The sequence below is a fragment of the Balaenoptera ricei genome, chromosome 17 (assembly GCF_028023285.1).
Source record: "Balaenoptera ricei isolate mBalRic1 chromosome 17, mBalRic1.hap2, whole genome shotgun sequence".
Classification (NCBI taxonomy): Eukaryota; Metazoa; Chordata; class Mammalia; order Artiodactyla; family Balaenopteridae; genus Balaenoptera; species Balaenoptera ricei.
The window spans coordinates 28,306,818-28,334,414 of record NC_082655.1 but is presented as its reverse complement, the minus strand read 5'-3'; the positions used below and the strand labels follow the sequence as shown (position 1 = coordinate 28,334,414).

At 34.4% G+C, this 27,597-nt stretch overlaps 1 protein-coding gene across 1 annotated transcript in view; it reads left to right on the top strand.

Annotated features, from left to right (window-relative positions):
- Positions 1-27,597, top strand: part of PKHD1L1 (PKHD1 like 1) — a 150,916-nt gene that overhangs the window by 25,781 nt on the left and 97,538 nt on the right. The window contains exons 10-23 of the mRNA XM_059901432.1: positions 2,298-2,368; positions 3,545-3,655; positions 5,588-5,677; positions 7,534-7,802; positions 9,106-9,197; positions 12,100-12,259; positions 12,569-12,704; positions 13,466-13,609; positions 15,581-15,738; positions 16,621-16,734; positions 18,198-18,347; positions 19,366-19,490; positions 24,410-24,573; positions 25,792-25,964. Coding sequence (XP_059757415.1) covers positions 2,298-2,368; positions 3,545-3,655; positions 5,588-5,677; positions 7,534-7,802; positions 9,106-9,197; positions 12,100-12,259; positions 12,569-12,704; positions 13,466-13,609; positions 15,581-15,738; positions 16,621-16,734; positions 18,198-18,347; positions 19,366-19,490; positions 24,410-24,573; positions 25,792-25,964 — 1,957 coding nt within the window. The remainder of the gene's footprint in view (positions 1-2,297; positions 2,369-3,544; positions 3,656-5,587; positions 5,678-7,533; positions 7,803-9,105; positions 9,198-12,099; positions 12,260-12,568; positions 12,705-13,465; positions 13,610-15,580; positions 15,739-16,620; positions 16,735-18,197; positions 18,348-19,365; positions 19,491-24,409; positions 24,574-25,791; positions 25,965-27,597) is intronic.

Below are 27,597 nucleotides of genomic sequence, written 5' to 3'. Positions count from 1 at the left end.
AATTCCCTCTGGACACTTCATTTTAGAATAATATATAGTGCACTAAAACCATGAAGAATATTATAATTCAAGATAAGCCAGGGTGGATGATATATAAACGGTGCTAAGGTTTACCTTTATGATTTACAAGGGGCAAATGACACAGTCCCATGACTTAACTGTGATTTGCTGCAAAGACATGGCCTACTTACATATAATTTGATAAGATAAGACAATAGGATTTTATTGAAAATACTAGAAAAATATGTCAGAAGCAACAATTACTCAGTTTTAAATTATTTCATGAACTATATATGGTTCTTTTATGCTCTCAATGTCATTCTTCCTAAGGTGAGAAAAGTGAATTCTTAGTCCTGAGTCTGTATGAAAGGTACTAATTGCCAAATCCATCATATGTCTCTCAGAGAAATAATTACCCAAAAATAGAACGTTTGAGTGATCAAGCTTGAATGTGATTAATAAGTATACGTAAGTCAATATGTGGCATTAACATGCCCCCAATTTTCAATTTTAAAAAGTCAGAAAATTTGCACATATATAGGCAAAAGTATTGCATAAAATTGTTAATTCTGTGATCTTGACTTACAATCATTTTTTTCTTTTTTAAGCCAATGGATTTCCTTTTGTATTAGTGTCTCAGAATTTAAGAAATTGTGTTTCTATATAAAACAATCTTATGAATTTAAGATAACTGTTAAAAATATGACGTTTACTACTTAAGAGCCTAGTTTTAAGATTACATGGCATTTTAAAAAAGTTGTCATTTTATAAGTTATAAAATCCATATTTTACAAATTTCAGGAGCATTCCTGAATATCAGATGAACCAATTAGACACTATTGTGGCACCCATTCTGTATTTCATTTTTTTTTTTTTGAAGTTTAGTTGATTTACAATGTTGTGTGCATTCTGTATTTCTTTTAATAACCAACCTTCTCTCTTCTATTACCCCAAGTTCAAACAACAGCTGTTCCAAACTGATAAGGTTTAGATGAGGCTCGCTTAATTGAGAAATGCCTAGTCATTATCAATGAATTAGTGAAAATCACCTCAGTGTCATACCAAATAAATTACATTCAAATTTTATTTCAGGAGGCAATTTTCCCACCAACTTAAAAAGCAGAGTTAATTTTTCAGATGCAGGATCTGACCACAGACAACATTGTCGGAACTGGCATCATTTCAGATCTTTGAGAAATCAACTGAAAAGCTTATAACATAAAAATATAAAATCTAGTATGAACTTCTTAAATAACTAATTTAGCATAAAATATTTTCAGGGACTCTTTAGCTTTGCAAATGCACTTTATAATGCCTGTGTTAGACTTATAGGGAGTTAACTCTTGGTCTCCACCACAAGATTTGCATTATCCTTTTAGATTCCAGTTCATTGTGTTATAATTATGATGAATGGGTTTAGGGTCTTAATATTAGAATTTCTTAACTTTTCTAATTATGAATTTAATTGAGGTAATTAAGAGAACAGCATTTAATTTTAGGATCAGATTTCTTCCTTTCCTAACCCTCTAGACTATGGAAGTGCAAGTATGTATCTGTCAAAAATATGAATAGGTTCTGTGTTTATTAAGGGTGGCTTAACTCTGGTGGACTGTTGTGAACTTGCTCTCATCCATCTGTATTCTCATGTAAGTTAGTGGCAAGAGAGGAGAACTGTGTAGTACCCAGGGCTCTGGACTCAAACTGCCTGGGTTCAAATTCTGTTTCTGCTACTTACTGTCTTTGTGATCTTGACTAAGATAAAAATTCTCTGAGTTTTACCTACCTCATGGGATATAAAATTAAAAATTTAATAGCATAATAAATTAAAAGCTTAAAAAATCTTAGCTTAAAAGCTTAAAAATCTTAGCATACCTGATAAGTCTTCAATAATGTTAGTTATTCTGACAGTAAATGGGTTATAAGAGCATAGAGTGCCCTGGGGTGGTCATCAGTAGAGCCCAGCTTTTATGAAGGGCAATCCTCCCGTCTGTTTATTTTTTATGTTAATATAAATTCTTACTTTACTGAAGTATAATTTGCATATAATAAAATGTACGTATTTTAAGTGTGCAGTTCAGTGAGTTCTGACAAATGTATCTTCATGTATTTGTATATTTGTGTAATCAATAACTAAATCAGGATGTAGAACATTTTTATCCTCCTGAAAAGTTCTTTCCTGCTCCTTTGTAAATTATGATATGATTTCTATCACTAAAGTAAAAAAAAAAAAAAAAAAGAAACAGTTTCCTAAAATAAAGGTCATTTTTAAAGCAAGAATTTTTACTTTTTTTAAACAGGAGTTTACCACAAAAAATGGCATATTTTGTTTCTTCTCTCAATAAAATTTCAATGTTTCAAACATATGCAGGTATGTGACCTTTCTGTGTGTGGGGTGGGGGGCGGGAGAAGAGATTTATTTCATCAAATCAAATACAACAGTGACTGTAAAGTGTACTACATTATGTTACGTAATTCTAAGAAAGGAAACACACCTAAGATGAGGAGTGAAGTAGGAAGTCCTGACATTAAGCTACGATCCCGAAAACTACATTTCTGGTGTAAGGTTGATTGAGAAATACACTTATCACACTAAAAGAGACAGCAGGGAAACTTGTGCATCTCAACTTGGGCTGTTGATCAAGGGAGGAAAAAAAAAATCTCTGCTGTCAATTTAAACCACAAACCAGCACTCTCTGAGACTTATGCTCTCAGTGTGGTCCAAAAGAATCCTCAAGCTGATCATAATTTATTTTAATTTAAAGAGGTCTCAGGTTTGTAGTGCCTCTAGGAGAGTGTCAGAAGCAAACACAAACCCTTCTGGAAGAATTGTACTTCCTTCCAGGTCTGGGATGATTCAGATTTCAAAGATGTTCAAATGTGAAAAAAATGTATATCTTGGAATCAATCAAATATGATCTATCCTGGCTTTTTCTAGAAACTTATTTAATGTGAAACTCCTATGTAAAAATACATAGAACTTTGATAGATTGAACTAATAAGGATAAATTTTAATAAGACTCTACCATGTGTCATGCACTGGGCTATTTTACCAATATACCTAAGACTTTTATATATAAAGCCACAAGAATTCCAATCATAGTTAATATATTAGTCTATGAAAAAAATATAAATATAAGATGTTGGCCCATAAATATAAGGAAGATTCATTCTTCAAGAGCATAGAGAAGAGGCTGTTCTCTATGCCTTCCTGTTTTCTTTTGGAACCAAACATCTATGTTCAGCCCACGTTTTCCTTGTTCTCTGGATCCTTCTGTTACCAGTGTCTCTTCAGTACTAGTTACCACTAACGCCTGGTCCCCAGAAGATGTAGGTCTCTGTGAAAGCCATGTTTATAGTCCTCTTTGCAGGACTGCATCAGAGACAAAATAATGAAACACCTGATACTTTCATTTGGTAATCCAGTACCTTCACTGTGTTATGTACTATGGCTAGGTAATTTGGAAAATTGGTAAAAATCAAACATTTGTGTTTATGTGCAGTATTCATGACATTGTATTTCTTGTCCTTCCCCTCCCCCTCCCAGAGGTCACTACGATTTCACCTTCACAAGGAAGCATTCAAGGCGGCACCATGCTAACAATAAGTGGACGGTTCTTTGATCAGACAGATTTCCCAGTCAGAGTTTTCGTTGGAGGTATTTTTCATGATTTTTAATGAAAGAACGAATCCTTCCTTTTCTTTAATAATTTCTAAGAAGAATGACAGTCTTTTCTTAATTAATTTAAAAGCTGTGTATTTTCAGATGGGCATTTGGTTCTGGGGGCTTGATGCTTTTCCCACTGCACTTCTCCAGTGAGGACCACTCCTTGCAGCCTTATATGACCAGGATTTGGGCTTTGAGGTCAGCACCGAAGGGCACTGCCTGGCAGCATCATGGCTGCCATCAACAAATTCCTCACCACACTTAGTGACACACGTACGCTCTATTTAATAGACTCTTAAATTACCTTTTTGAACTGTTATTATTTCTTAATGGGTTACGTAATTATGGGAAAATTTAAAGTGGTATTTAGGGATACTCTCCTCATCCCCTTGTCATATACGGTGCCTTATCTGGACATCAGTAATTACAGATGATATTGGCCTTAGAAAGAGCATCAATTAATGTGTTATATGTTCACAGCTGCACATCAGGTTTGATTCTCTGGTTATGCATCACTTTTATATGTCTGGTCCAGATCTGTTCAGAGGTAGGGTGCTAGGCAGCTCAAATAGGAAGTTGGGGATGAATGTAATGGGATCTTCCCACTCAGTTATAATGACCTTACCTACCTTGATGCACAGGGGACAGGATATCTGCCCATGCATCTGGCACGTAATTTTTCTGATAGAGCCCACTGCTTAGGTACTTTCTACTTTTAAGGAATCTGCTAATGAGCCAGCCAAAATGTGATTTCAAGAAAAGAAATTCATATAACGCAACCTCGTGTAACATTCATATAATGTCTTTCCTGTCCCCATGAATCCTCGCTGGCCACCTGCATAGGCCAAAAGATTTTAAACTTTCATATAATATGTTATTCTGATCAGATACTATATTTTAAATATTAGAAGCAGGGACATAAAATATTTTTAATATATATAATATGTTTTACGATCTGACATTATGATACAGCTGATATGCGAAGATAACATGTTAAATTTTTTTTATCATATTTCATTGCCATTAATGTTACAGCCAGATTTGAGCTTTTGAATCCTCAATAATTTCTTGAAAATAATGATTGGTTTTTGTATCTTTCCTTTGCTCCGAACAGAATGGGTTAAGTTAGTTTAATATACTGTTAAAATGTACTGTTTTCTAGTTCAATGATCTTGCATTCACAAAGCATTCAAAACAGTGAAAGGTTGTGTTGAAGTATACATTTTCCAGGCCACCAAACAAAATGTGGCAAAAATGCTTTCCTCCATTTCCCTTGCTTCACTGTTCATGGGTTATTTCCATTTCAGTAAATAGTTAATGAGGGCTGACCTTACATGAGGCATTGTGAGGAATACATGGGGGTCTAAAACGTACACTCTTACTGAAGTCTAATTGTGTTTATGTATAACAACTCTTATTTAGAATCTTGTCTGTTTTGGTTTCCATCTGTCTGTGAAAATACCACTTACAAGTTATTATTCCTTTTGTTTTCATTTGAAAAAGTTGGACAAAACCACCATTAACCTAAGAGGACCGGGATCATCTACTTTTGTAAATTCTGAACATCATTGATTTATTCAGAAACTTTCTCCAAGGAACAAAACATAAGGCTTTGCTTTGGACCCAGATAAAATATCTTACAGTGACATCATTTTATCAAATTTTGTATTTTGTTTCTCAGAAATTATGAAATATTCTAACTCAGACTTGTGAGATTTTGCCAGCAAAATATAGCCTTGTGGAAGTATGACAGTTGATGAATGCTAAAGCTTTCATAGAGAATATGTAAAGGAAATTAAGACCCTTCAACTTTGCCTCTTGCTTTTGCAACTTAGCTTTGATTGAAAAAACACTCCAAGATAGGCTGATGTGATTTGCATTCTGAAGCTCTGTAGTAATAGTTCTGTCCTTGCTTCTCTGTAGGTCAAGCCTGTGATATTTTGAATGTCACAGAAAATAGCATATGTTGCAAGACACCCCCTAAACCTGATATTCTCAGAACTATATATCCAGGTAAGTCAACAAAAGGGAGAAGGACCATTTCTATATTTGCATAAGAGGAATATTATTGATAGATATCTTTAGTGTCTTAGTCCGTTTAGGCTGTTATAACAGAATAGCATAGACTGGGTAGCTTATAAACAACATTGATTTCTCACAGTTCTGGAGGATAGGAGTCAAAGGTCAGAGCACTGGCACATTGGGGATGTGGTGAGGACCTGCTTTCTCATGGATGAGGCCTTCTCAGGGCTAGGGAGAAGAGACCTCTGTGGGGGCTCTTTCATAAGGGCACTTATCCTATTCATTAGGCCCTACCTCCTAATACCATCACGTTGGGCATTAGGTTTCAACATCTGAGTTTTGAGGGGACCCAAACATTCAGCCCGTAACATGGTAACGAAAAATATTATTTGAATTTTTTAGAATTTGTAGTGAGAATTATAATAAATTTCTTTATACTTTCTGGATTAGGAAATTTTTCTATTAATATAGCTGCATCAAGGCTGTACCAGTGGAGGTAAACCTGGCCTAAATTACTCAGATACCCTGTGAAAACTCTATTGATAGAGTATGAGGGTGCCTTTATTTCAGATCAAATGATTATTACTAAATTTTGGTACAGACTACATGGAAAATTTTAAAATGCTTTATTCCTGGTTAAAAAATAAATGGCAGGGGTTAAATCCTTATTTGTCTAGAATGATTTAGGCATGATCACAGGGATGAGAGAAATGGAACACAAAATTCTTTTCAGATTTTCGCCTGTGACCAGTGAAAGTGCGCCTGATGGCCTTGATATCTGCAACTAGACCACCGTGATGCTGTGTATGTGTGTGCGTGGATTCTGTATCTCATCCTGTGCACTCAGTGAAATCAGTTTATAATTGTGTCATTGATTGGTATTTGAAGCCAAATAAATTCATTTTATTAACCTCTTAAATGTCCTTGTTTTGAATGATATTTAAAAAATGACCAGTTTAAGAGGAGAATTTTGATATTTATAATTGATTACTTTAAAGAAAGTTGTATATACCAGAGCATGCTGCTGCTATAAAAGGTTGAAGTGCTCAAGCTTTTCTCTCACCAGACTCAGAGGAAGAGTAGTAGCCATTATTTTCCAGATTCAGGCACTCCAGACAAGCCTAAGGCTGCTGAACCAAGGCCTGAGCCTGATTGATTGTTGTTGTATTTTAAAGAAGAAAAATAAAAAGTGAGACGGCTCATTATGATTAGGAAAAAATTACACTGGCAAGTGTAAGTTCACTTTAATGAGAATGTTCTCTCTCTGATTCTGTCCAAGAAGAAGGAGAAATCCTAGAGCAAAAGTTATGTTAAAAAGAAGAAAAACAAATACTGACGGAAATCTTAAGGCCAACAGTGTCTGTTCATTGAGCCATTAATTGAGTAACTTTTATTAGAGAGAATAATCAAGGTGAAGATTTTATAATCAAATGGTCTGAATCTTGAAGTTTTGAGTCTTGACTATATAAAGCAACATCAGTCATATCAAAAATAATAATTATTATATTATTACTATCTTATGTAAAGCATTCACTAAGTACCAGGTATTTTATATATATATGATAGCTAATCCCCATAGCAGCCATGCCAATCATAATATTACTCTCATTTTACATATGTAGAATCTGAGGGACAGATATGTGAAATAATAAATTGCAGACTGTCTTAACAGCGGTCTATCCTCTGGGTGCAGATACATGTAGAGATATGTGTAATTGTTTTGTTTACACACATGCTGTAAAAATGTGAATAGAAATAGAATACCTATAATCACTACCCAAGTAAAAGACATTGAGATACCGCATGAAAATTCTGATGAAAGCCTTCTTTTATTTTGTTATGTTCAGGTGGGAGAGGCCTAAAGCTTGAGGTATGGAATAGTAGCCGTCCAGTACATCTTGAAGAGATACTCGAATACAATGAAAAAACTCCAGGGTACATGGGTGCCAGTTGGGTAGATTCAGCTTCCTATCTTTGGCCTATGGAACAAGATACATTTGTTGCACGCTTCAGTGGATTTTTGGTGGCTCCAGATTCTGATGTTTATAGATTCTACATCAAAGGTGATGACCGTTATGCTATTTATTTCAGCCAGACGGGACTTCCCGAAGATAAGGTAGGGAAGCCACAGAATACTACTTGATATTATAGAAACAATATGATAACCTTTATACATATCCCATTTATTCTACACCAAAACCAATGAATATATTTACGAATTTATGTCGTGGGTTCTTGGCTGTTTTAACACATGTGGTATGAACCATAAAGTTGTTAGAAAACCCATTGCCTAAAAGAAAATGCTTTACCGTACCTAAATTTTCTCTAACAAAAAAAAAAACAAACGTACGTTTCCTTTAAAATTGAAGATTATTTTTATTATGAAAGAATTATAGTCACACATAGGAAATTTGGAGACGAGTACAAGTATTTCACTATCCTGCTAGATCTGTTTCACTATTACTTGGTCATGAGATTAAAGTCTATTATCTCCTTTTGTTTGTATTTTGTTTCTTACATAAATAGGATCATACATCCAATATAATCATTTTTGTCATGTATTAGTATTTTCACATATTATTAAATAATTTATATAACACCATTTTTGATGACTGAATAGTATGCTATTGCATGAGTTTACTACCTTTCCCCATACTGATAAGTTTTTAACTTACTTCTGATTTTTTATGACCACAAATCATACTCAATTGAACATTTGTGTTCATTAAATTATTCTGTATTTTATGTTATTTCTTTAGGACAGTTTCACAAATGTGAAACTAATGAATCAAATCATAAGAACATTTTATGAATCATTATATATATGGCAAGGTTGTCTCCCAAACTGGATGAACAAGTTTAAATTCCTGCCTATAACACATGAATTCCAATTTTACCATAGTGTTTCAGCATGTTTCCTTTAAAGACAATATAGTCATTTCTAATGGGAAGCCCAAAGTCTTCTCTATCTAGTATGCAGACCCAATTAGTAATCTTTGGCATCTCTCAGACCTCCTTTTAATGATCTCATTTGGATTAAGTCCCTCAAAGTTCTCGGCAGAACGAAAGAATATTTTAGTTGACAATAACAACCTTCTCCCTGTATGGATCTTTAAATTTCCCATTTGCAATTCTAATTGTGGAAAAGCTATGTTCTATGTGTGTTCATGGAATAGTGGAGTTGATGTTAGTTAAAGGTGGAAGGGGTGAAGTGAGCTTTGATAATTTTTTAAAATCCACTTCATCATGAAAAACAGATATTAGAAGAAAAATGTGAAATATTTTCATATTTTTCTGTTCATAAAAGATCTAAGACTGACAGAAAAAATAAATGATAAATAAATGCTGAAAAGGCTTATTAATAAGTTCTTTTCTCCCTCTCTCTCTCTCTCTGTCTCTCTCTGTCTTTTTGGGATAAGGTGAGGATTGCCTATCATTCTTCCAATGCCAACAGTTATTTTTCCAGCCCAACACAAAGATCAGATGACATTCATCTTCAAAAAGGAAAAGAGTAAGGTTTTTTTCTTTTCTTTAAATTATTGTGTAATATTTAAAAACTATAATTTTATATATAAAAATATTTTCAATTTGTTTTATTGGTAGAAGTGATACTAGTTTATTGGTTTAATTTATAATTGGTCATTCTCTATAATTTGTTAAGTTTTGTTTCTATATTTTCAAGCATACTGGCATTCAGCTAACCAGGAAAATTTGAAATCTAAATTATTCCTGTTGCAGAAATTACAATTTTGTGAAATTTACTTAATCCTGCTTTAGTTTCTTATTAGGACCTTTCAGTCAATCCAGCTGTCTAATTTCTCTTCTTCTATTTTCTCTATTGCTAGAGGAAAATCACGAAAACCACATGGATTTGTACCATAATTAATGTATATTTAATATTCTCTTGATTTATTCCAGACCCTGGACCAGGTACTAGAAATTTAATACAAAGGATATTAAAATATATTCCCTGCCCTTAAGGATTACTTGTTTAGTGCTAAAAGGTCAATTCCAGGGAGAAAATGAGGATATTATTCAAATAGCTAATAATTCCATTCGAAAAGTCAATTCAGGATTCCTAGAAAACAGGGAGGTAAAAGATGATATATGCAAAATAGCTAAGTTACATGGAGAACATCAAAAGTTTCATTGAAATTTTCTTCCATTTACCATTTGTATCTGTTAGGTTTTGCTGCGTAAGAAACCATTCCCCCAAACTTAGTAGCTTAAAGCAACCCAGTTTTGTGATTAGCTGGGTAGTTCTTTTGATCCTGACTATTTAGTTGGTGATTAATGGTCCAGGATGGCCTCATTCACATATCAGGAGCCTCAGCTGTCCTGATGGGAACTGAGATATCTGGGATGTCTCACTCCACATGGTCTCTCATCTTCAAGGAGGCTAGCCCAGGCTTGTCACAGTGTCCCAGCAGTTAAGAGGGCAATTCCTAATGCACAGGTACTTTTGAAATTCTGCTTGTTTCATATTTGCTAATATCCAATTGGCCAAAGCAAATGGCCAAACTTAGATTCAGTGGGTGAAGAAATGCACTTCACTTCTTGATGGGAGGAGTTGTTTTTTTTTTTTTTTTCCACTTACCATGTCACCTTTCCAGATATCGATTAGATTATGCTCATAGGCAGCACCATGAAGATGTGATGGAGCTGGACAGAGAGGGTTGGGATCAATGGTACCTGAGAGAAATCACACTAAGTGTTCTCACTAAAGTCTTAGGAATAATAAGCTTTCCATTCTTTTTCTCCGCCTCCTTCTACTATCACTTCTTCCTAAACTTAAGCATTTTCTTTTTTAACCAAGTTCACTGGGCCAATTCAGAGTAAATGGAGTACCTCGTTAATTCCTATTGCTATTAAGTGTCAATACACCTTCAGGCTTTGCCTTGACTTTGGAAAATGAGTCCAATTTACCTGCTTGGCAAGAGCACAGAGCTTGCATGAAGGTGACTTGTAATACATCTGGCCCCTGGTATCTGTGCTTCTGCAAACTAGCTTGAAATTTACACTGGCACTTATAATGATGGTTGTGTATTCTGAAATTGAGGCCACTCATGCTGGTTTACTGCACAGTGGTCCCTGGGACCTTTCCAAAGGTAGCTTGTCTTGCCAGTTCATTTTACTCAAATAATATAGCCTTATGTCTAAGTGCATATCGCTTTGGTCACCCACTTTCTACTTTGAATCCTACCTCAGTGACTAACTTTTAAATAATTTTTCAATCTTTAAAGTTCTCTTAGTCTCTGTTATTCATATGATCAAACAGAATAATAATACATATTTTACAGGATTTTGTGAATATTAAATATAATAATGTCTGTGAAGTGCTCAGTTTAGTGTCTAGCACATAGAAAGTGCCTTAAAATATTTTTAAGCTGCCAGTAAGGATACAGAATTTAATGGTTCTTCTCCGAATCCTGCCCCCTAATTAGTATTGCCCACCTTGATTTGACAGAGCTGGCCAACAGGTTCTCAAGGCAGCCAAAAGCCTGATGTAATCCTCCAGTATCAGTTCTATGGGGGAAATGACCCAGAGCCCCAGCATCCTTGCCAGATGGGAGGTAATAAATACCCCTCATTCACAGTCTTACATGAACTGTGGATACTTATTCTCCATTTACAAGAGTATCTGTTGAATGATGTGAGGCAATTTAAAGGAACTCCTAGCTGGCCTCTCCAACGATGGGAGCAGTGGTTACACTGACAGAGATTTAGGTAGGGAAGCAGTAGCTTTTCACTCACCTGTAACAGCTGATTAGTGAACACCTTATCCTGGATAGGCATTTGGATGATGGGCACGGGGCCTCAGGAATCAAGAATTCCAAATTTAAGGTGTGAATCTCATCCAGCTTATTAGAGGGCCATCATCAATCTAATCAGTAAAAGTTTCCTGCGGCAGTGTGTTGTTTCCCAAGTTACAAGTGGAGACAATATTTAAGGAACTTAGAGTAAGAACTTTCATCGGTGACACATACAACCACTCAGATACAAAATATATGGTATGTCTAAGTCTGCCTGACATTTTCTTACACACGTTAAAGTATTTAAACTCTGTGTGTCCTCTGTTTTGTGCCAGGAAGTTTATGTTATAACCTACAATGTAATTTTGTTTTAAGATCCTTGAAGATAGGGGATAGTATCTTTTTCAATAAATATTTATTGACAAAACTGAATGAATTCATCGTTCTCATTATCTCTAATGCAGATATCTTACATAATTCATTTTCTTTTAGCAAACTGCTATGAAACAATATTTTAATAGCTAAAATCAGGGATACTACAATATAAATCATTTAACAAGCAGGTGTTTTATATCGTATTGAAATTTTATTCAGTGAAAGAAAAATCATTACAAGTGCTCTGGAGAAAAAGTTACATTCTTGAGTTACACTATTTTCCAGATATTACATTGAAATCTTACTGCAGGAGTACAGACTAAGTGCTTTTGTGGATGTTGGACTGTACCAGTATAGAAATGTCTATACTGAACAACAAACGGAAGATGCAGTGAATGAAGAACAAGTGATCAAATCCCAGTCGACAATTGTCCAGGAAGTACAGGTTTGCTATGATTATAGATTCACTTTGTAGAAAGTAAATGCTCAAAGATAGGAGCTCTATTTGGTTATTAATTTTACTAGGTAAGATACTGTTTTGGGGGAAAACAGTCATGGAAAATTACTGAATTGTGCCTTGGAATATCTGTAATTATAAACCAAAGAGTCTGTTGTTTGATGACTTACACATTAAAATAGTTTATCATTTGCAATAAGATAGGGCAATGTAGAGGCATTGAATAGCTGACTTATGATGCCTTTAAAATGTATTTTTCCATATAGTAAATATATGCTTTTTTAAATTGGGAAATAGGTTATAACATTGGAAAACTGGGAAACAACTAATGCAACCAATGAAGTGCAGAAGATCATGGTAACCGGCCCATGTGTGGAAGCTAATTTATGTTCATTTTACCAATATAGATTAATCTATAACATGGAAAAAACTGGTAAGTTGTAAATAATAAGGGAGATTTTATTACTCTTCATATATAGACAAAATTATAAAAAGGTGTTTGCTCTAGTCAAATTCTACTGTCTGGAAAATATAGTTTTAATAGTATGTTAGACAAAGAAGCAAAAAAATATATTATGAAGAAAACTCTTCAGACTGGAATAGAAAATGGCATCAGTAAAAACAGCTTTCAGATATATACTATTATTTTCTTCTATAAGGATCATGATAAATGCATATCTAAACACACATAAGGAATTTATGTATCTGTGACTCACAGGTGTAAGTTAATAGGAATTAAGTTCACCATTATAGAGATATACATTTCATTTTCTCAAAGACCTATGAGACACTAATTTATCTGTAATGAAGATATTGCATTTCTGTATTTTATAAAAAACCCTGAAAAAATAATTTTGCTATTTCTGTTAATTGTTTCAATGAGTAAATATGGATGAGTGCTTGCTATTTGCCAAATACAATGCTTATTACTATGGGAATATTAAAACAGTAAAATATGAGCCCTATCCTCAATAGATCACAATCCAATTAATAGTCAATATTATTGAACTTGAATCAATTTCAGAATGTAATTTCATTAAGTGATAACTGATGGTACAGACTATAGGTACTTTAAAGAATCCAAATATGGGACATCAGTGCTGGCTGTGATAGTGCAGAGATTTCAACTCTTTTTTTTTTTTTATTAAAACCCCTAATCATTTGACTTTAATTTTTTGTTAATTCATCGAAAAGTCTGGCTACCTGCTGATGCTTCTGACTTCATATTGCAATCAGCCTTGAATGACCTCTGGTCTATAAAACCGGATGCAGTTCAAGTAATAAGAACACAAAATCCTCAGAGCTATGTTTACATGGTAACCTTTATATCAACTAGAGGTAAGCATGTATTTCATTTTGCAATTCTGTAAAGTTTTTTCTAGGAAACAAGTTTGTATCCTGCGCAACTCCACTGAAAAAGGTAAAAGCTCCATAAAATGACAGAGGAAAGTAAATGGATTCATAGCCTTGATCACCTTCAGGAGAAACAGAAATAAATGGTTAATTTTTTTCTGTTGTAATTTAAATTTTAGTTGTACTTCAAGGAGTGTACAACTCCAATGCATGAGATATACACTCTATATACTACAAATACACTATCAGTATAATAGCCTACTTTACATTTAGCAAAAATAAGTGAAGATATTAATTCTGGAAATGAAATTTAAGTGAATCAGTATTTCTTAGGAGACACTAGTCTGACTAGATCTTGTTTGATAAAAGGATTCTCTGGTCAAATCCCCGTGGGAAACACTGTATACCACAGCTTCTCCTTGAAGGTTGATAGAGCTCATTATAGAATATTAAAATCCCCAAGGACTCCGGCAATGAGCAACAAACAAAAACAACAATAAAAACAAAAACAAAACAAAAAAAGCAGTGCACCTGTGTTTAATACAGCATTTTCCAAAATTATTTGACCTCTTTATCCTTTTCAAGTAATGGCTATTAACTTATTACATTTTCAAGTCTTACAATTTTTTTCTTTTAATTTTTTCCTATTTTTCTTCTGCAAGTTTTATAGTTTTTTTAAAAATTTATTTATTTAATTTGTTTATTTTTGGCTGCGTTGGGTCTTTGTTGCTGTGCGCGGGCTTTCTCTAGTTGCGGTGAGCGGGGGCTACTCTTCATTGCGGTGCATGAGCTTCTCATCGCGGTGGCTTCTCCTGTTGCAGAGCACGGGCTCCAGGTGCACGGGCTTCAGCAGTTGTGGCTCGCGGGCTCCAGAGCGCAGGCTCAGTAGGTGGCACATTGCCTCAGTTGCTCTGCAGCATGTGGGATCTTCCCGGACCAGGGCTCGAACCCATGTCCCCTGCGTTGGCAGGCGGATTCTTAACCACTGCACCACCAGGGAAGCCCTCAAGTCTTACAATTTCAAGTGTCACATTTTCAAGTCTTAAAGCCAAGTTTAGCAACCAATTTGGGTATTTGGGATATTTAGCTCATGAAATAGGTCCCTGAATATGTGTTTGCTTTCTTTGCACAGTCACTATTTTCCAATTCATATAAGTAAAGTGTTACTTCAATGTTTATGTCTCATTTTATGAAGTTGTTAATTTGATTGTTGAGCAGAGAGTAAAGAATTTTGTTTAACATGAATTGAAGTTCTAAAAATTTCCCAAAGGTTAGATTGTCAAAATGCTATCTAAATGAAGATATGGTTATCTTTGTTCTCGCAGAAACATATTTTTAGATCAGAGAGAAATTTTAAGACTTCAGCAGAAATCTTAAGAAATATGGTAGCAAAATCATAACTGGGCAAATTCTAGGACTTTACCCAACAGAGAGAGTCAGTAGGATTCCACTGTTAAAGCATCCTCCCAAAGAAGAGAGACATGTGAGGACAAGGCCTTATTTCTCTCAGTGAGACTGTATAAACAAGGTTCACAGGCATGGGGCTATTTCCTGGAATTCACCTTTGTACTCTATTTGTAACTAAAGAAAATAGCAATTTCCCAGGCTAGCCCTTTATACTAAGATGATGGTACTGGAACAAAACTTAAAGAATTTTTGGAATATTTTATTGCCCATTGATTTTTACCTCATGATCCCAATGCCAACTTTTGTTTATCTTACAAAACTTCCTTTTACGCTACAAAAACAGAACCTTAAATATATAGCACTGCTGTTTTGCTGTTTCTACTATGGCTAAATCTCAGATTCAAGGATCTGCATCTTCTCCATTCATCCTTTTTTTTTGTGATAATACAATTCCAAATAAAACCAGTTTTGTTATATCTGAGTTTCTATTATGGATATATTGGTATTTAATTAATTAACTTCTTCAAATTGTTTGGTACTTCATTGCAGGAGACTTCGATCTGCTCAGTTATGAAGTATTTGAAGGGAACAATGTCACACTGGCTATTACAGAACAAACCAAAGGAAAACCCAGTTTGGACACATTCACACTGAATTGGGATGGGATCACTTCTAGGCCTCTTACGCTGCAGTCATCAGAAGCTGAAGTATGCTCTGTGTTAGTTTTTTAAACAGAAAGCCACTTAAGCATCAGCCTTCTATAAAAACACATTTTAAGGAGTAGCAATACATCTCCTCCTTGGCATGGTGGGTTGGAGCCAACTCATAGTGAGTGGAGAAGGGAGGAAATATCACAATGACAGAGGGAGTGAAAGGAGAGTTCTTGGATCTGTGCCAACAGGATCCAGGTATCTGCATATGGGGCAGCTGCTCATGAGGAATGTTTGCTTGTGAATTACTGCATTTCAACAACTACCTGTACAATGAGTTTGAGTTAATATTTGTTTGATGACTGAAGATCATGCACTATTTCAAGTCCTTAATTCTAAATATCTGTGCTTTATCAGAGAAATATGGTATGGAAATTATAGACCTCATGAACGTGTGCCAGTTCCTATATAATCCAGAATTATTATTTCTTAAATAATAGTAAAAGATTACAGTATATGTATCTCTTCTTTTGAGAAACAAGGCATTGGAGTATATATTTTTTCCAGTTAATTTTGCATTAATTGGGAAAACTATTCATTTGGAATCTGTTTAATTAGGTGCTAATTCATTTAGGTTTGCCTCATTGCTGTCTTTAAAAAACTACTAAACCAATATGCCTGCCTTATGTAATAATTAAATAAGCTAAGATCAGCCAGTTGGATATAACTATTGTCATTCTAAAATAAAAGTCTTGAAACAGTCATTGGATACTGAAATTATCACGTTAACTTGAAATTATTTAGGAAATGACCTCATAATTATGGCTAACATGGGAATTATGAAATTATTTTTGTAATTAATTAGTAGAATTAGTAGTTAAATTAGTAATGTTCTAACTCTTCATAAAGAAGTTACTAAAGCTCATATTGTTAATTTAGTTTCAGGCAGCAGTGGAAGAAATGGTTAGCGCTAAGTGTCCACCACAAATTGCAAACTTTGAAGAAGGATTTGTTGTGAAATACTTCAGAGATTATGAAACTGATTTTAACCTGGTATGGAATATTTAATGAACAGTGAAATGGACCAGATAAGAAATCATATAAATGTTTGGAATTTTGTCATTTTTTGAATTAGCATTAATTCCTACAACATTTAAAGTCAAGTTGCAAGTATAATTTTGTCATACGTTTATTGGTAAGGTCTGTTCTAGCATCTTCCTGCATTATAAAATGACTCATTTGTAAAAACACACATGAATTTTCTTAATCAAGAGAAAGTAGGCAAGATGGGTAAATGTGAGATCTATAGGGTTTTTTGTTTGTTGTCTTCATTTAGATGCAGAGTATATTCTTTTTCCTCATTGGCTTCAGAGAATACCATTTGTAGTAGAGCGTTATATAGTAATTGCTTCTCTTGCTTCTGGTCAGTTAGTACAGTGCCTAGTCATTATTTATTTCTTGGTGAAATACAAAGATTTTTCTTTGATGTACAATAAACTTAAAGTATACTTAACTTCCTAATTCTTACTTTGAAGACTTGAGGAAGCCAGATATTCACCATTTCCAAGTGAATACCATAGGAATAAGAAATATATAGGCTAGATATTCAATTCAGATCAATACCCCAGAAATAAGTGAGTCCGTAAAAATATATATCATGTCATGCTTTATGCAGATTTATTAGTGAAGAAAAGGGAAAATCATTTAATGGGTTATGTTTTCAACTTGTTTCAATAAATATACATATATTTGGGTTCTCCTATCCTGAATGTAGTACTTGCAGCCAAGACAATTGAACAAGTAGTTTCCATTATACTCCTTTCGTACTTCATCTCCCATCATCATCATCATCACAACACACATTCTTGGCTACACTTTACCTTGACTCTTTGAGTTTCCCAGCACCACTCTCTCACGTCCCCACTTCTTTGCACATATTTTACCGTCTCTCTGATGCCCTTGGCTCCCTTTTCCTTTTAAATTACCCCTGTTTATTCTTAAAGGCAATTCATTTGTTACTTCTCCAAGTCATCTTTTTTGATGCTTTTATGTGAGTTAGATGCCTCCTTTCAGCCTTGGTTTTATAATCCTTGGTTCCTTTGTCCCAAACTGGTAGACTCTTGTGTGTAGGGATAGGGTTCTTCACTATTTGAACCCTGAAGATTAAACAAAAAACAAGCAAATGAACAAACAAGCAAAAATGTGGCATGGAATGAACACAAAAAATCATTTGTGGAAGGAGTGAATAAATATCCATAAGGAGTTCATAATATAAGGGGAAAGAGAGGACTTGGGAAATAGTCAAATACAGATACAAGGGATTATATGAATATGTATCTAAATGAGTGTTATAGGATGAGAGCCTTAGACTTTAAAAGAAGAGAGAAAACATTCCAAGTTAAAGCAGTTTGGGAAGCAGTGGGATGTGAGTTGAAATTTGAATGACTTAGGTGAAGATGTTGGGGAGTAAAGCAGGGCAATAAATCATGTTTTCATTTGAAATATTATTTCTGTAGGAGCATATTAATAGAGGGCAAAATACAGCTGAAACTGATGCTTACTGTGGTCGTTATTCCCTGAAAAACCCAGCTGTTCTTTTTGACTCAGCAGATGTTAAACCAAACAGACTACCATATGGAGACATTTTATTATTTCCTTATAATCAGGTAAGCTCAACAAAATGATATGCTAATTAAATTTGTAAAATACCTTGGTAATAAAATTTCATGAAATTTTAAGACAAGGAAAATTGCTTGTCATGTGAAGTCACATCACGTTGGACAGGCACCATGCTTCAATTCTGTGCTTGTGATTTCCTCGTCTGTTGATTCTCAAAAAAAGAAATTTAAAAAATACGTAGTACCGTGCACATGTATTCTGCTTTATCTTATAATTTCAGAAAAAAAATTATTTGCACTCAAATGTAAATACTAAAACAATTTAAAATATATAATCTCCTCATTATTCCTTCATTAATTAAGAAGAAACAAAAATAGATAGCCGTCATAGAGTGATCTTGGGTATCCATCCAATCATGGAAAAGTGAAGGAAGATCATGAGCAGAGGAGATGGCAGTTTTAGGATAGGTATCTAAGACTAGCAATCATAGATTTACCCTGTCTCTTGTTTTAAAATTCTCAACTTGAAACACATGTTCTAAATTTCTGAGTTCTAAATATATCTGGCATTTTTAAGGAGTTGTGGACCATTAAAATTAGTATTTAATAACTATTGTATGGTGACACGTCCATCTCTAAATGTTCAGCTGCATTCACATCCTAGTTAATCTACCTGAATGTTTCTCTGTCTTCTCTATGTGTAATGGAGTTTTAAATTCATTGAAGAGTTTGGTTAGAACTGGCCTTAATCCTTATATAGCTCCATGACTAGAGGGAGTGAGTTATTTCCATATTTTTAAGGAAATCATATCTAAGAAAACAATAAAAGAATTAATCATTAATTGTGAGGTCACATCAACTCCTTCCTCTTCTATAAAATCTTCCCCAATTCTTCTGCATCTCATTGTCTGAAATTAATCATTCCTTCCTCTGTGTTCTGATACATTTTGTATAAAAAATGCTCAATAGATATTTATTGGATTGGATTGAATTCATTTGAATTGCTACAAAACAATTTGATGGTAAGATATTGTTACTGATTTTTTTTTTAATATTTTCTGTGTAGTTATGTTTAGCATACAAAGGATTCTTGGCAAATTATATTGGTCTAAAATTTCAATACCAAGACACAAGCAAGATTACTAGAAGCACTGATACACAATTTACATATAACTTTGCGTATGGAAACAAGTAAGTTACACTATGAATTTGAAATTTTTAAATTATAGTATGTAAACTATGAAGGTAAACTCTGTTTGTTTGTTTTTGAGAAATCGTGTGCACCGTGGATCTAACTGCAATTTTTTCTGCCTTCTACATAAGCTTCCTAACAGAGACAGTTGTGCCAAAAATAAATCTATAGATTATGAAAATAAAAATTGGTCGTGTCATCATCACCCATGACCATTTAAAAGACAAAACAGTGGTAAACTTTAGAATTTAAATTATATATTATTAAATCTAATAATGTTTCTAGTTACTGAAGGAAGGTAGAAAGAAACTGCCTTAGCGCAAGATTGTCATTAGACTTTGATCACTGAAAAACAAAATGAATGTGTAAATGAAGAAAATAAAATATTTTGATGAACATACCAAAGTTAAGGGAGAAAAGATATTCTTAAGTACTTGGTTTGGTTGCCAAAAGTTAGACACATAAAAATGCAGATAGAGAAATATAAGGCGAGAAACTAAATGAGTCTAGAGAAAGCTGTTTAATGACTATGATTGTCATAACCTCAAGCGCAATTTAGTTCTTCAAAATGACTTTTGGTTTCCATTAATTATTATATCTTCTGAAATCTGTCAATCTTGACTTTGAATTTTCATATACAATACACACAAAAATTTTATTTACAATAAAACAATGACGACACATACACACACATACAACTTTTCTATTTTAAAAAGTATTCCTCATAAATTTTAGTCATGCTTATTGAAGTGTAATTTACATAATGTCATAATTTACTCTAAGTGCATAATTCAGTAAGCATGACAGATGTATACAGTTACGTAATCATTACCCCAGTAAAGATATAGAACATTTCCTCTCCACAATTTTAGAACGTTTTTTTTCATGTAAAGTTTATGTCATAAAATACCCATGGTACGATTTCCATGTCTTCAAAAATATTTCTAATACGTTTCTTTTGTGTTTTTTTTCTGTCATAGCTACATAAAAAAACTCTTCTCTATCCTGTATCAATCTATATAGTTTTCATTGTACTTTAATACGTAACATTTAAGTTGCTGTCATTCTGTAATATATAGAGAGGACTATTCTATTCTCATCATAGGAGTGGGATTATAAACACTCAGAACTGCCGTGTATGGAGCAAGTGTGAGGCAGAGTCAGTGCCTCGGCTTAACTATTCAGACAGAAGGGAAGAGAAAATGATCCAAAGTTAGAAATAGAACCAAATGATAGCCATAAACAAAACAAAATTCCTTAAAAATTTATTGACTTAAATAACTTTGTGTTACACATAATTTAAAAAAAACCGTTTACACTTTGTGCAAAAAAAAAAAAAAAAAACAAAGATGAGAAATAATAGGTAAGATGATGAGGGAGATTAGAATAACTAGATGGAAAGAAAAGGCAGTTTTTTTCTTTTCTGGCTGCACTGCACGGCTTGTGGGATCTTAGTTCCCCAACCAGGGATCAAACCCGTGCTCTCTGCAGTGGAAGCACGAGTCCTAACCACTAGACCACCAGGGAATTCCTGAAAAGGTGGTGTTGATGGGGGAGTTCACTTCTGGATGAAAATTCAGGATGAAGAAACTACTTCCAACTCTGCAATTTCAAGCTTCCTGCTTTCTTGATCATCCCAACACTATTTTCAAAATGCAGGGACCAGCTTTCATTCCATACCTTTAGAAATGTGTATACTCCAAAACTCATAGAAATATGTTGGACTATAAGGGGAATCTTATTTGTTAAAGGTTTAAAAAACTTTTCAGATGGATCCCTCATGAGTTGGGGGAAAGGGGGAAAGTGGAGAGACAACCAGAGTTGGGGCCTGTAGATGCTCCCTCGGAGCTAAGTCCCTGAATTCCATCAGGAGAAAACAAGATGTGCCCACTGGGTCAGTGACAGAAGCAGTGACAGGCGATGGAACAGACAGGTGGGTGGGAACACACAGAGCCTGTTGGAACTGTGAGACCTGGATACGGGTATCCTTAGATACCTCCCCCTCCTGTGCCCCCAGCCCAGCTTTTTAACCTGAAATTTTAAAGGAAGTTTTGCCAGTGCTTATGGCTTTCTCCCTGAAGAAGTGGAATGACCTTTTGTTAAGGGAAGAAGGGAAGTTATAGTCTTCAGTTTTCAAAATAAAATATTGTATTTGATGCATACCCCTCTGGCATCATATCCTGACCATATGGCCCTAATGCCCTTCAGATTTTCTGATCAGTTGATAAAGTGAGGGCAACTGGGAGCTGATTTTAAATGTAGGTGTCAGAATCTCTAACCATGAAGTAGGTAGCCATAGTTAAAATGTAGATACCCAAGAGGTGTTTGTCAAAGAGAATATATTTAAGAAGAGCCTTTCAAAGAATTCTTCAGGACGTGTGAAAATTCTCCCACTGAATATTCCTTAGATTGTTGGAATAAACATTAAAAGATACTTATTTGTGTTTTATCCCACTAATAAGATCTAGACATGCTTCCATAGGATGTAAAGAAAGAAAATTTTTTGACATACAGAGACAGAAAGTTCATCAGATACTGAAGTTTGGTAAACCTGAAGTGGACTTCAAAGGACAGAGAGCTGAGTGAGCTCTGTGTATGAAGTGGACAGTGTTTGCACAAACTATAAGAAGCTGCTCTCTGAGAAAGTTGCAGGACACTCTTGGGTTTTGTTTTCTAACAAAAATTTAAAACAAGGAGTCAAAACTGATTCCCCACCCACCGCCAATGAAAGCAAAGTAATCTTCCTGAATTAATGCTTTAAAAGAATGTCCTTTTCCTGACAGTTCAGATTTCACCCTCCAGTGGCATCTGATCAAACAGCGTATGGCTCCTGTGTTTGCACTTTGGACATGTTTTATACATTTGATCCATCTTTGTTTTCCACAGAAGATGAAGAGGAAGATAGGCAGAAAGAGAGAGAAGCAGAGACAGAGACAGAAAGAGACAGAGGAGTATTGGAGAAAGTGTTGATTCCCCCTCCCCATGCATAAATAGATCTTTTGAGGCCATTGCACAGTTTAATCTAATATATAAAATGGGATCGAAGTTAGCTCCTGGAATGAATGAAGTGAGTGGGAACAATTCTGCAATTCCCTAGGGTAATTGTTGACTCAGAAGAGGCCACAACTACTCTCTGTTGGCCATCACATAGGAAGAAACAATGCCAGGGGTCAAGACAGTCCTCTCCATGTTAATAGGCAAGGAACATGGAAAGTCTATGCACAGAATGAACATATCCCACTGCCTCATACCCAGTTTGATTCAAATCAGGGGTAATCCCGTGATAGATCATTATGAAGTGAAAGTCCTTCTTGAAGGGACATCCCTACATGCACAAATTGAACAATGGAATCACAATTTTAATTTTGATCACCACCACCTGTATGCATTTCATTCTTCTATTGCAACAGGATTTTGGAAGATTTTACAGATCTCAATTCTTCCATGCTAGTCAAACCATCACTTATCATATCACTAAGTAGGTCCTTCCTTTAGCCTGCAGTTTTTCTGCTGTGCCATAATCTGAAGATGCCCTACATTTGATGGAACTAATGGGCTTCCTTGACCATAAATGCTACAAGATCTTTCAACAAGAATATCATGATTTTTAAAAGAGGGTGGTTCTCTGATTAAAAACCATTACCAATCAAGGCGACGTAAACTCTCCTGCTCCTAGCTGGTATTTCTAGACCTGCTTTTATGTAGGTCAGACAGTCTACTTAGATCAATTAGGTGTGTTAGCATTAGTTTATTTTCAGTACATTGTTAGTGTCAAAAAGTGCCATTTTTTGTCAAGCATTGTTCTGTAACCCTCCAAAACCAGTGATGTTTGTAGCTGTAAATCAAGCTTCAAAATCCCAGAAGTAAAATCTGGTTTTCCTTTGGAAAATGGAATTATCTAGCCACAAAAGCACTATGTGCTGTTTAAGTTTTGATACCATTTGTGGTCTCCATTTCTCTTATAAAGGGTCCTGCTCAGTGTACCATTTTTTCTAAGTAGTTTTTCGGACTTCGGAATCATATAATTAGTAGTAGAAGTCTACTTAGAGGCCCAAAATACTTTTTTAATTTAAGGAGCACTTTAACTTAATGTAGTTCTGCATATAATTTTCTAAAATGATGTCAGTCTAAGCTTTGATGCACTAGAGGTGGATCCCATGATGAGTTTGTAAACCATGAAGTTTCAAAATGAGAATAGAAGGTGCCCAAACTAGTCAGTTAATCAGTGCAGTGGTAGCTGATGCAAAGATTATTGTTGAACTGTATTTAGTTATTTGAATGGCAGTATTTATCTCTTTATTGCAAACTCCTGTAACCAAATTGCTTATGTAATTTATGAGATTCCAATGCAGTTAGTATTTAATGGAAACTCTGAATCTAAATTATACGTTTAGAAGGCACTCTGCAACCATTTGTATCTATAAATAACTTTAGCACCTTTTGTCCCTTAGTTATAGGGGGCAATGCAACTCCACTGAGCTCTTCCAGAAGTATTATCAAGCTCCAGTTTTGCTTCTTAGTATTGGATTGAAATTGCTGCTCTGTCCCTGGCACCACTAAAATGGTTTGCTTCATTCTTGTGTCTTGTCTCTATATGCTTTCCACCAAGGTGCATGCTCCTTAGTTTACTTACCTGTCACTACAGAATGTTATTTTACATTCCTATGTCTACTGCCAAGGTTACAAATAAAAGAAAACCTATCTTTTGGATGCAACATTAAATCTTTCACTGCCAATGTAAAGTCTCTGCTTGCTGTCCCTTGTGGCTGTTTTTTTGCGCTAATAAAGCTTGCCTATGGTCTTCTTGTGGGAAAAAAAAAACTTTTACTGTTTAAGATTTTAATGCTTTTTATAATGTATTTGTTTACACTGAACATTGTAACTGATCTATACACCTAATTAAACAACCATATTTCAGCTGGACCTACACTTGTATAGACCTTCTGGATCTCATACAAACCAAATACACTGGGACCAGTTTTTCTCTTCAGAGGATTAGTTTGCAGAAAGCATCAGAATCACAGTCTTTCTATGTGGATATTGTATACATTGGACAGACATCTACAATTGCAGCATTGGATGGTATATTGTATCATTTCATATCTAAAACTTAAACCTTCTAAACGTACTTTGTACTAAAATCTTATTGTGGACGTTATTTATATTCTGTAGGTTAGATAGAAACACTAATCTCTAAATATTGTCATTCTTTCATCCCAATAATACTATGGTTTAAATCATATTTTTTTTAATGAATAGGACCAGGTGATTATTCTAAAGATAAATGCATCCTTAATGTAAACTTTGTCATTAAAGCAGGAATTAGTTTTATAGTCCTGGATTCTGTTTACAGGTAAACTGTGGCAAACATTCTAATTTTGCCTTGTTTGATTTTTGAGAAATCAACTACAAAGATAGAGATCTGTTCCTGAAAGGCAACTATTGACATTGATGTCTGTCTATAAGAATGAGCTGAAACTTTCCATGGACTTTATTGTGATAATTAGTAAAACTGTAAATGAAAACTTTATTTCTCATAGTTTTAGTATTTTTTTCTAGTTATGTTAATAGACTCATATATGTGAGATATGCTAATAAAATAATAAAACTTAAACTGCAATCTTTTTAAAAATCAGCCTAACTCCAAACAGTCACCTTAATAAGTGACTATTACCATATTACAGAGGAGTTTTGGAATCCTTTCCTTTGGAACAATTTTCAAGTGCAAGGTCATGATTCAACTAGCTAAAAACTAAATGTTACTGTACTTTTGAGTCACTCTTTTTGAATCCACTATCACCAGACCTACATTGTGATTGGTGGAGCACATAAGACAGCTGATTTGTGCTGAGATAAAGGTTGTGGTTCCTTAAGCAACATTCATTTAGCACCTACCATGTGGCAGGCAATGTGTCTAGTACCAAAGAAAGAACAGAGGACCAGGCAGTCCTGGGCCTGCCCTCATGGAACACACGTCCTAGTGAGCACCACGTTCAGGGACCTACAACAGAGTAAAACTAACTGGCCCGCAGAAGGCTGCATAGAACCCAGAGCTTGGTGGCTTTTCAGTATCTTGTTTTACCCAATGAGGCTCATATATCAAAAGACTTTAAAGCTTTATATTCTAGAAGTGAAGGTTTGCCAAGCTTCACAAACTACTTTCCTTAAGGTCTTCTTTCTAAAATTTGATTTTAAACAGCTTATTCCATGACACATGGATATTATTTGATGCTTTTCTTTTTAGCAGCACAAGCTGTGCAATTTTATCTCCCATTTACTTTGTTTATTTATGTTCTTTAGAAATGCCAAAGAGAAGACTTCCAGCATTAGCAAATAGAGGAATATTTTTAAAGCACTTTCAGGTCAATCAGACCAAAATTAATGGATCAAGTATAACCAACCAATATTCTGTCACCATGACATCATGTAATTGCAGTTATAATATACCCATGATGGCTGTGAGCTTTGGGCAGGTAAGCTTAGAATTTTGTGAGTAGCTATTTTCAACTTATGAAACATTAGCCTTGACCTAGTAAACTTAAAACATTTTTTTTTTGTGAAGAACTGACACACAGATTAGATATCTTTTAATAGAACAAGACAGTTATTCTAAGGATAAAATGAAGATTTAGAGGCTTTTTGAACTTGAGTATGAAAATTCACTTTAAACATTAACAATTTTTTAATGAAATATATCGATGGGAAAAAAAGCAGGAGGAAATAGCCTTAAGAATCAGCTAGTCAAATTTAAGTAGAGTTTTCTCTGTTGAGGTAAAAGAAAAATTTGTGGGCTCTCCCAATAAAGATCTTTGAACAGAGATTATTAAAGAAAATTTGAGATTCTGCATATGTTTTAAAATTGTTTCTGTTATAAGCACCATTTATTTTTTATTTGTATCAAAATTGATACAAGGGGAAAGAGATGGTTTTCCATAATTCCAAAAGGATCTGGACAGTATTTTGTACTGTTTGGGTATAAGATCTGTATTAAATGTTAAAATTATGAGGAGTATTCTTACATTTAATTTTTTACAAAAATATACAATTAGTTAATATAATTTCCTACAACAAACCAAAACCAAGTATAATAAGTTCAAGATTAAAGTTTAAATAATAATTAAATATTATAATTTGAGTCTCACAGAGAACTTTGTGTTAACAGTTTTATGATTAAAAAGACTGAAAAACTATAAGTGTTCCACGAAAATTGCCTTTACCCCATCCAGGCCCAATGTTTTAGTCTTAGTATATTCAAGATAAATGTCTTGTAAATGTTTTTCAGCCTCTTAGCTCTCTAACAAAATCTAATAACGTATGTGCACATACGTTAAATGTCCAGATTAATGAATTGTTTTAAAAACTGTAACTTTGAGATAATTGTAGATTTATGTGCAGTTGTAAGAAATAATGCATAAATATTCCCATACCCTTCACCCATTATCCCCCAATGGTAACATTTATAACAATAGCATAATAGCACAGTCAGAAAATTGACATTGATACAATTTACCAAACTTATTCAGACGTTACCAGTTCTACATGCTTTCATTTGTGTGTGCCTGTGCATGTGTAGTTCTGTACAATTTTTATTGCCTGTGTAGATTCAGCTGACCCCCACAGAACAGTTCCATCACGAGGATCCCTCATGATACCCTTTTATGCAGCCACACCCACCTCCCTCCCTTCTGCACAGTCTTATGTCTGGCAACCACTAATGTCTCTATAATTTTGGCATTTAACAATGTTGTAGAAAAGGAATCAGACTTTATATAATCATACTAGTATTTAGCCTTTTGAGATTGGCTGTTTTCACTCAGCATAATTCCCTTGAGACCCCTCCAAGTTGTGTGTATCAATAGTTTGCTCATTTTTGTTACTGAGTAACATTTAATGGGATGGAGGCACCATAGTCTATTAACTACTTACCCCTTGAAGGACATCTGAGTTGTTTCCAGGTTTTGGGTGTTATGAATAAAGCTGCTACGAACATTTATCTATAGGTTTCCATGTGATGTAAGTTTTCATTTTCTGGGTTAATTGCCCATCAGTGTAATTATGGGTTCATATGTTAAGCACGTGTACAGTTTTGTAAGAAACTATCATACT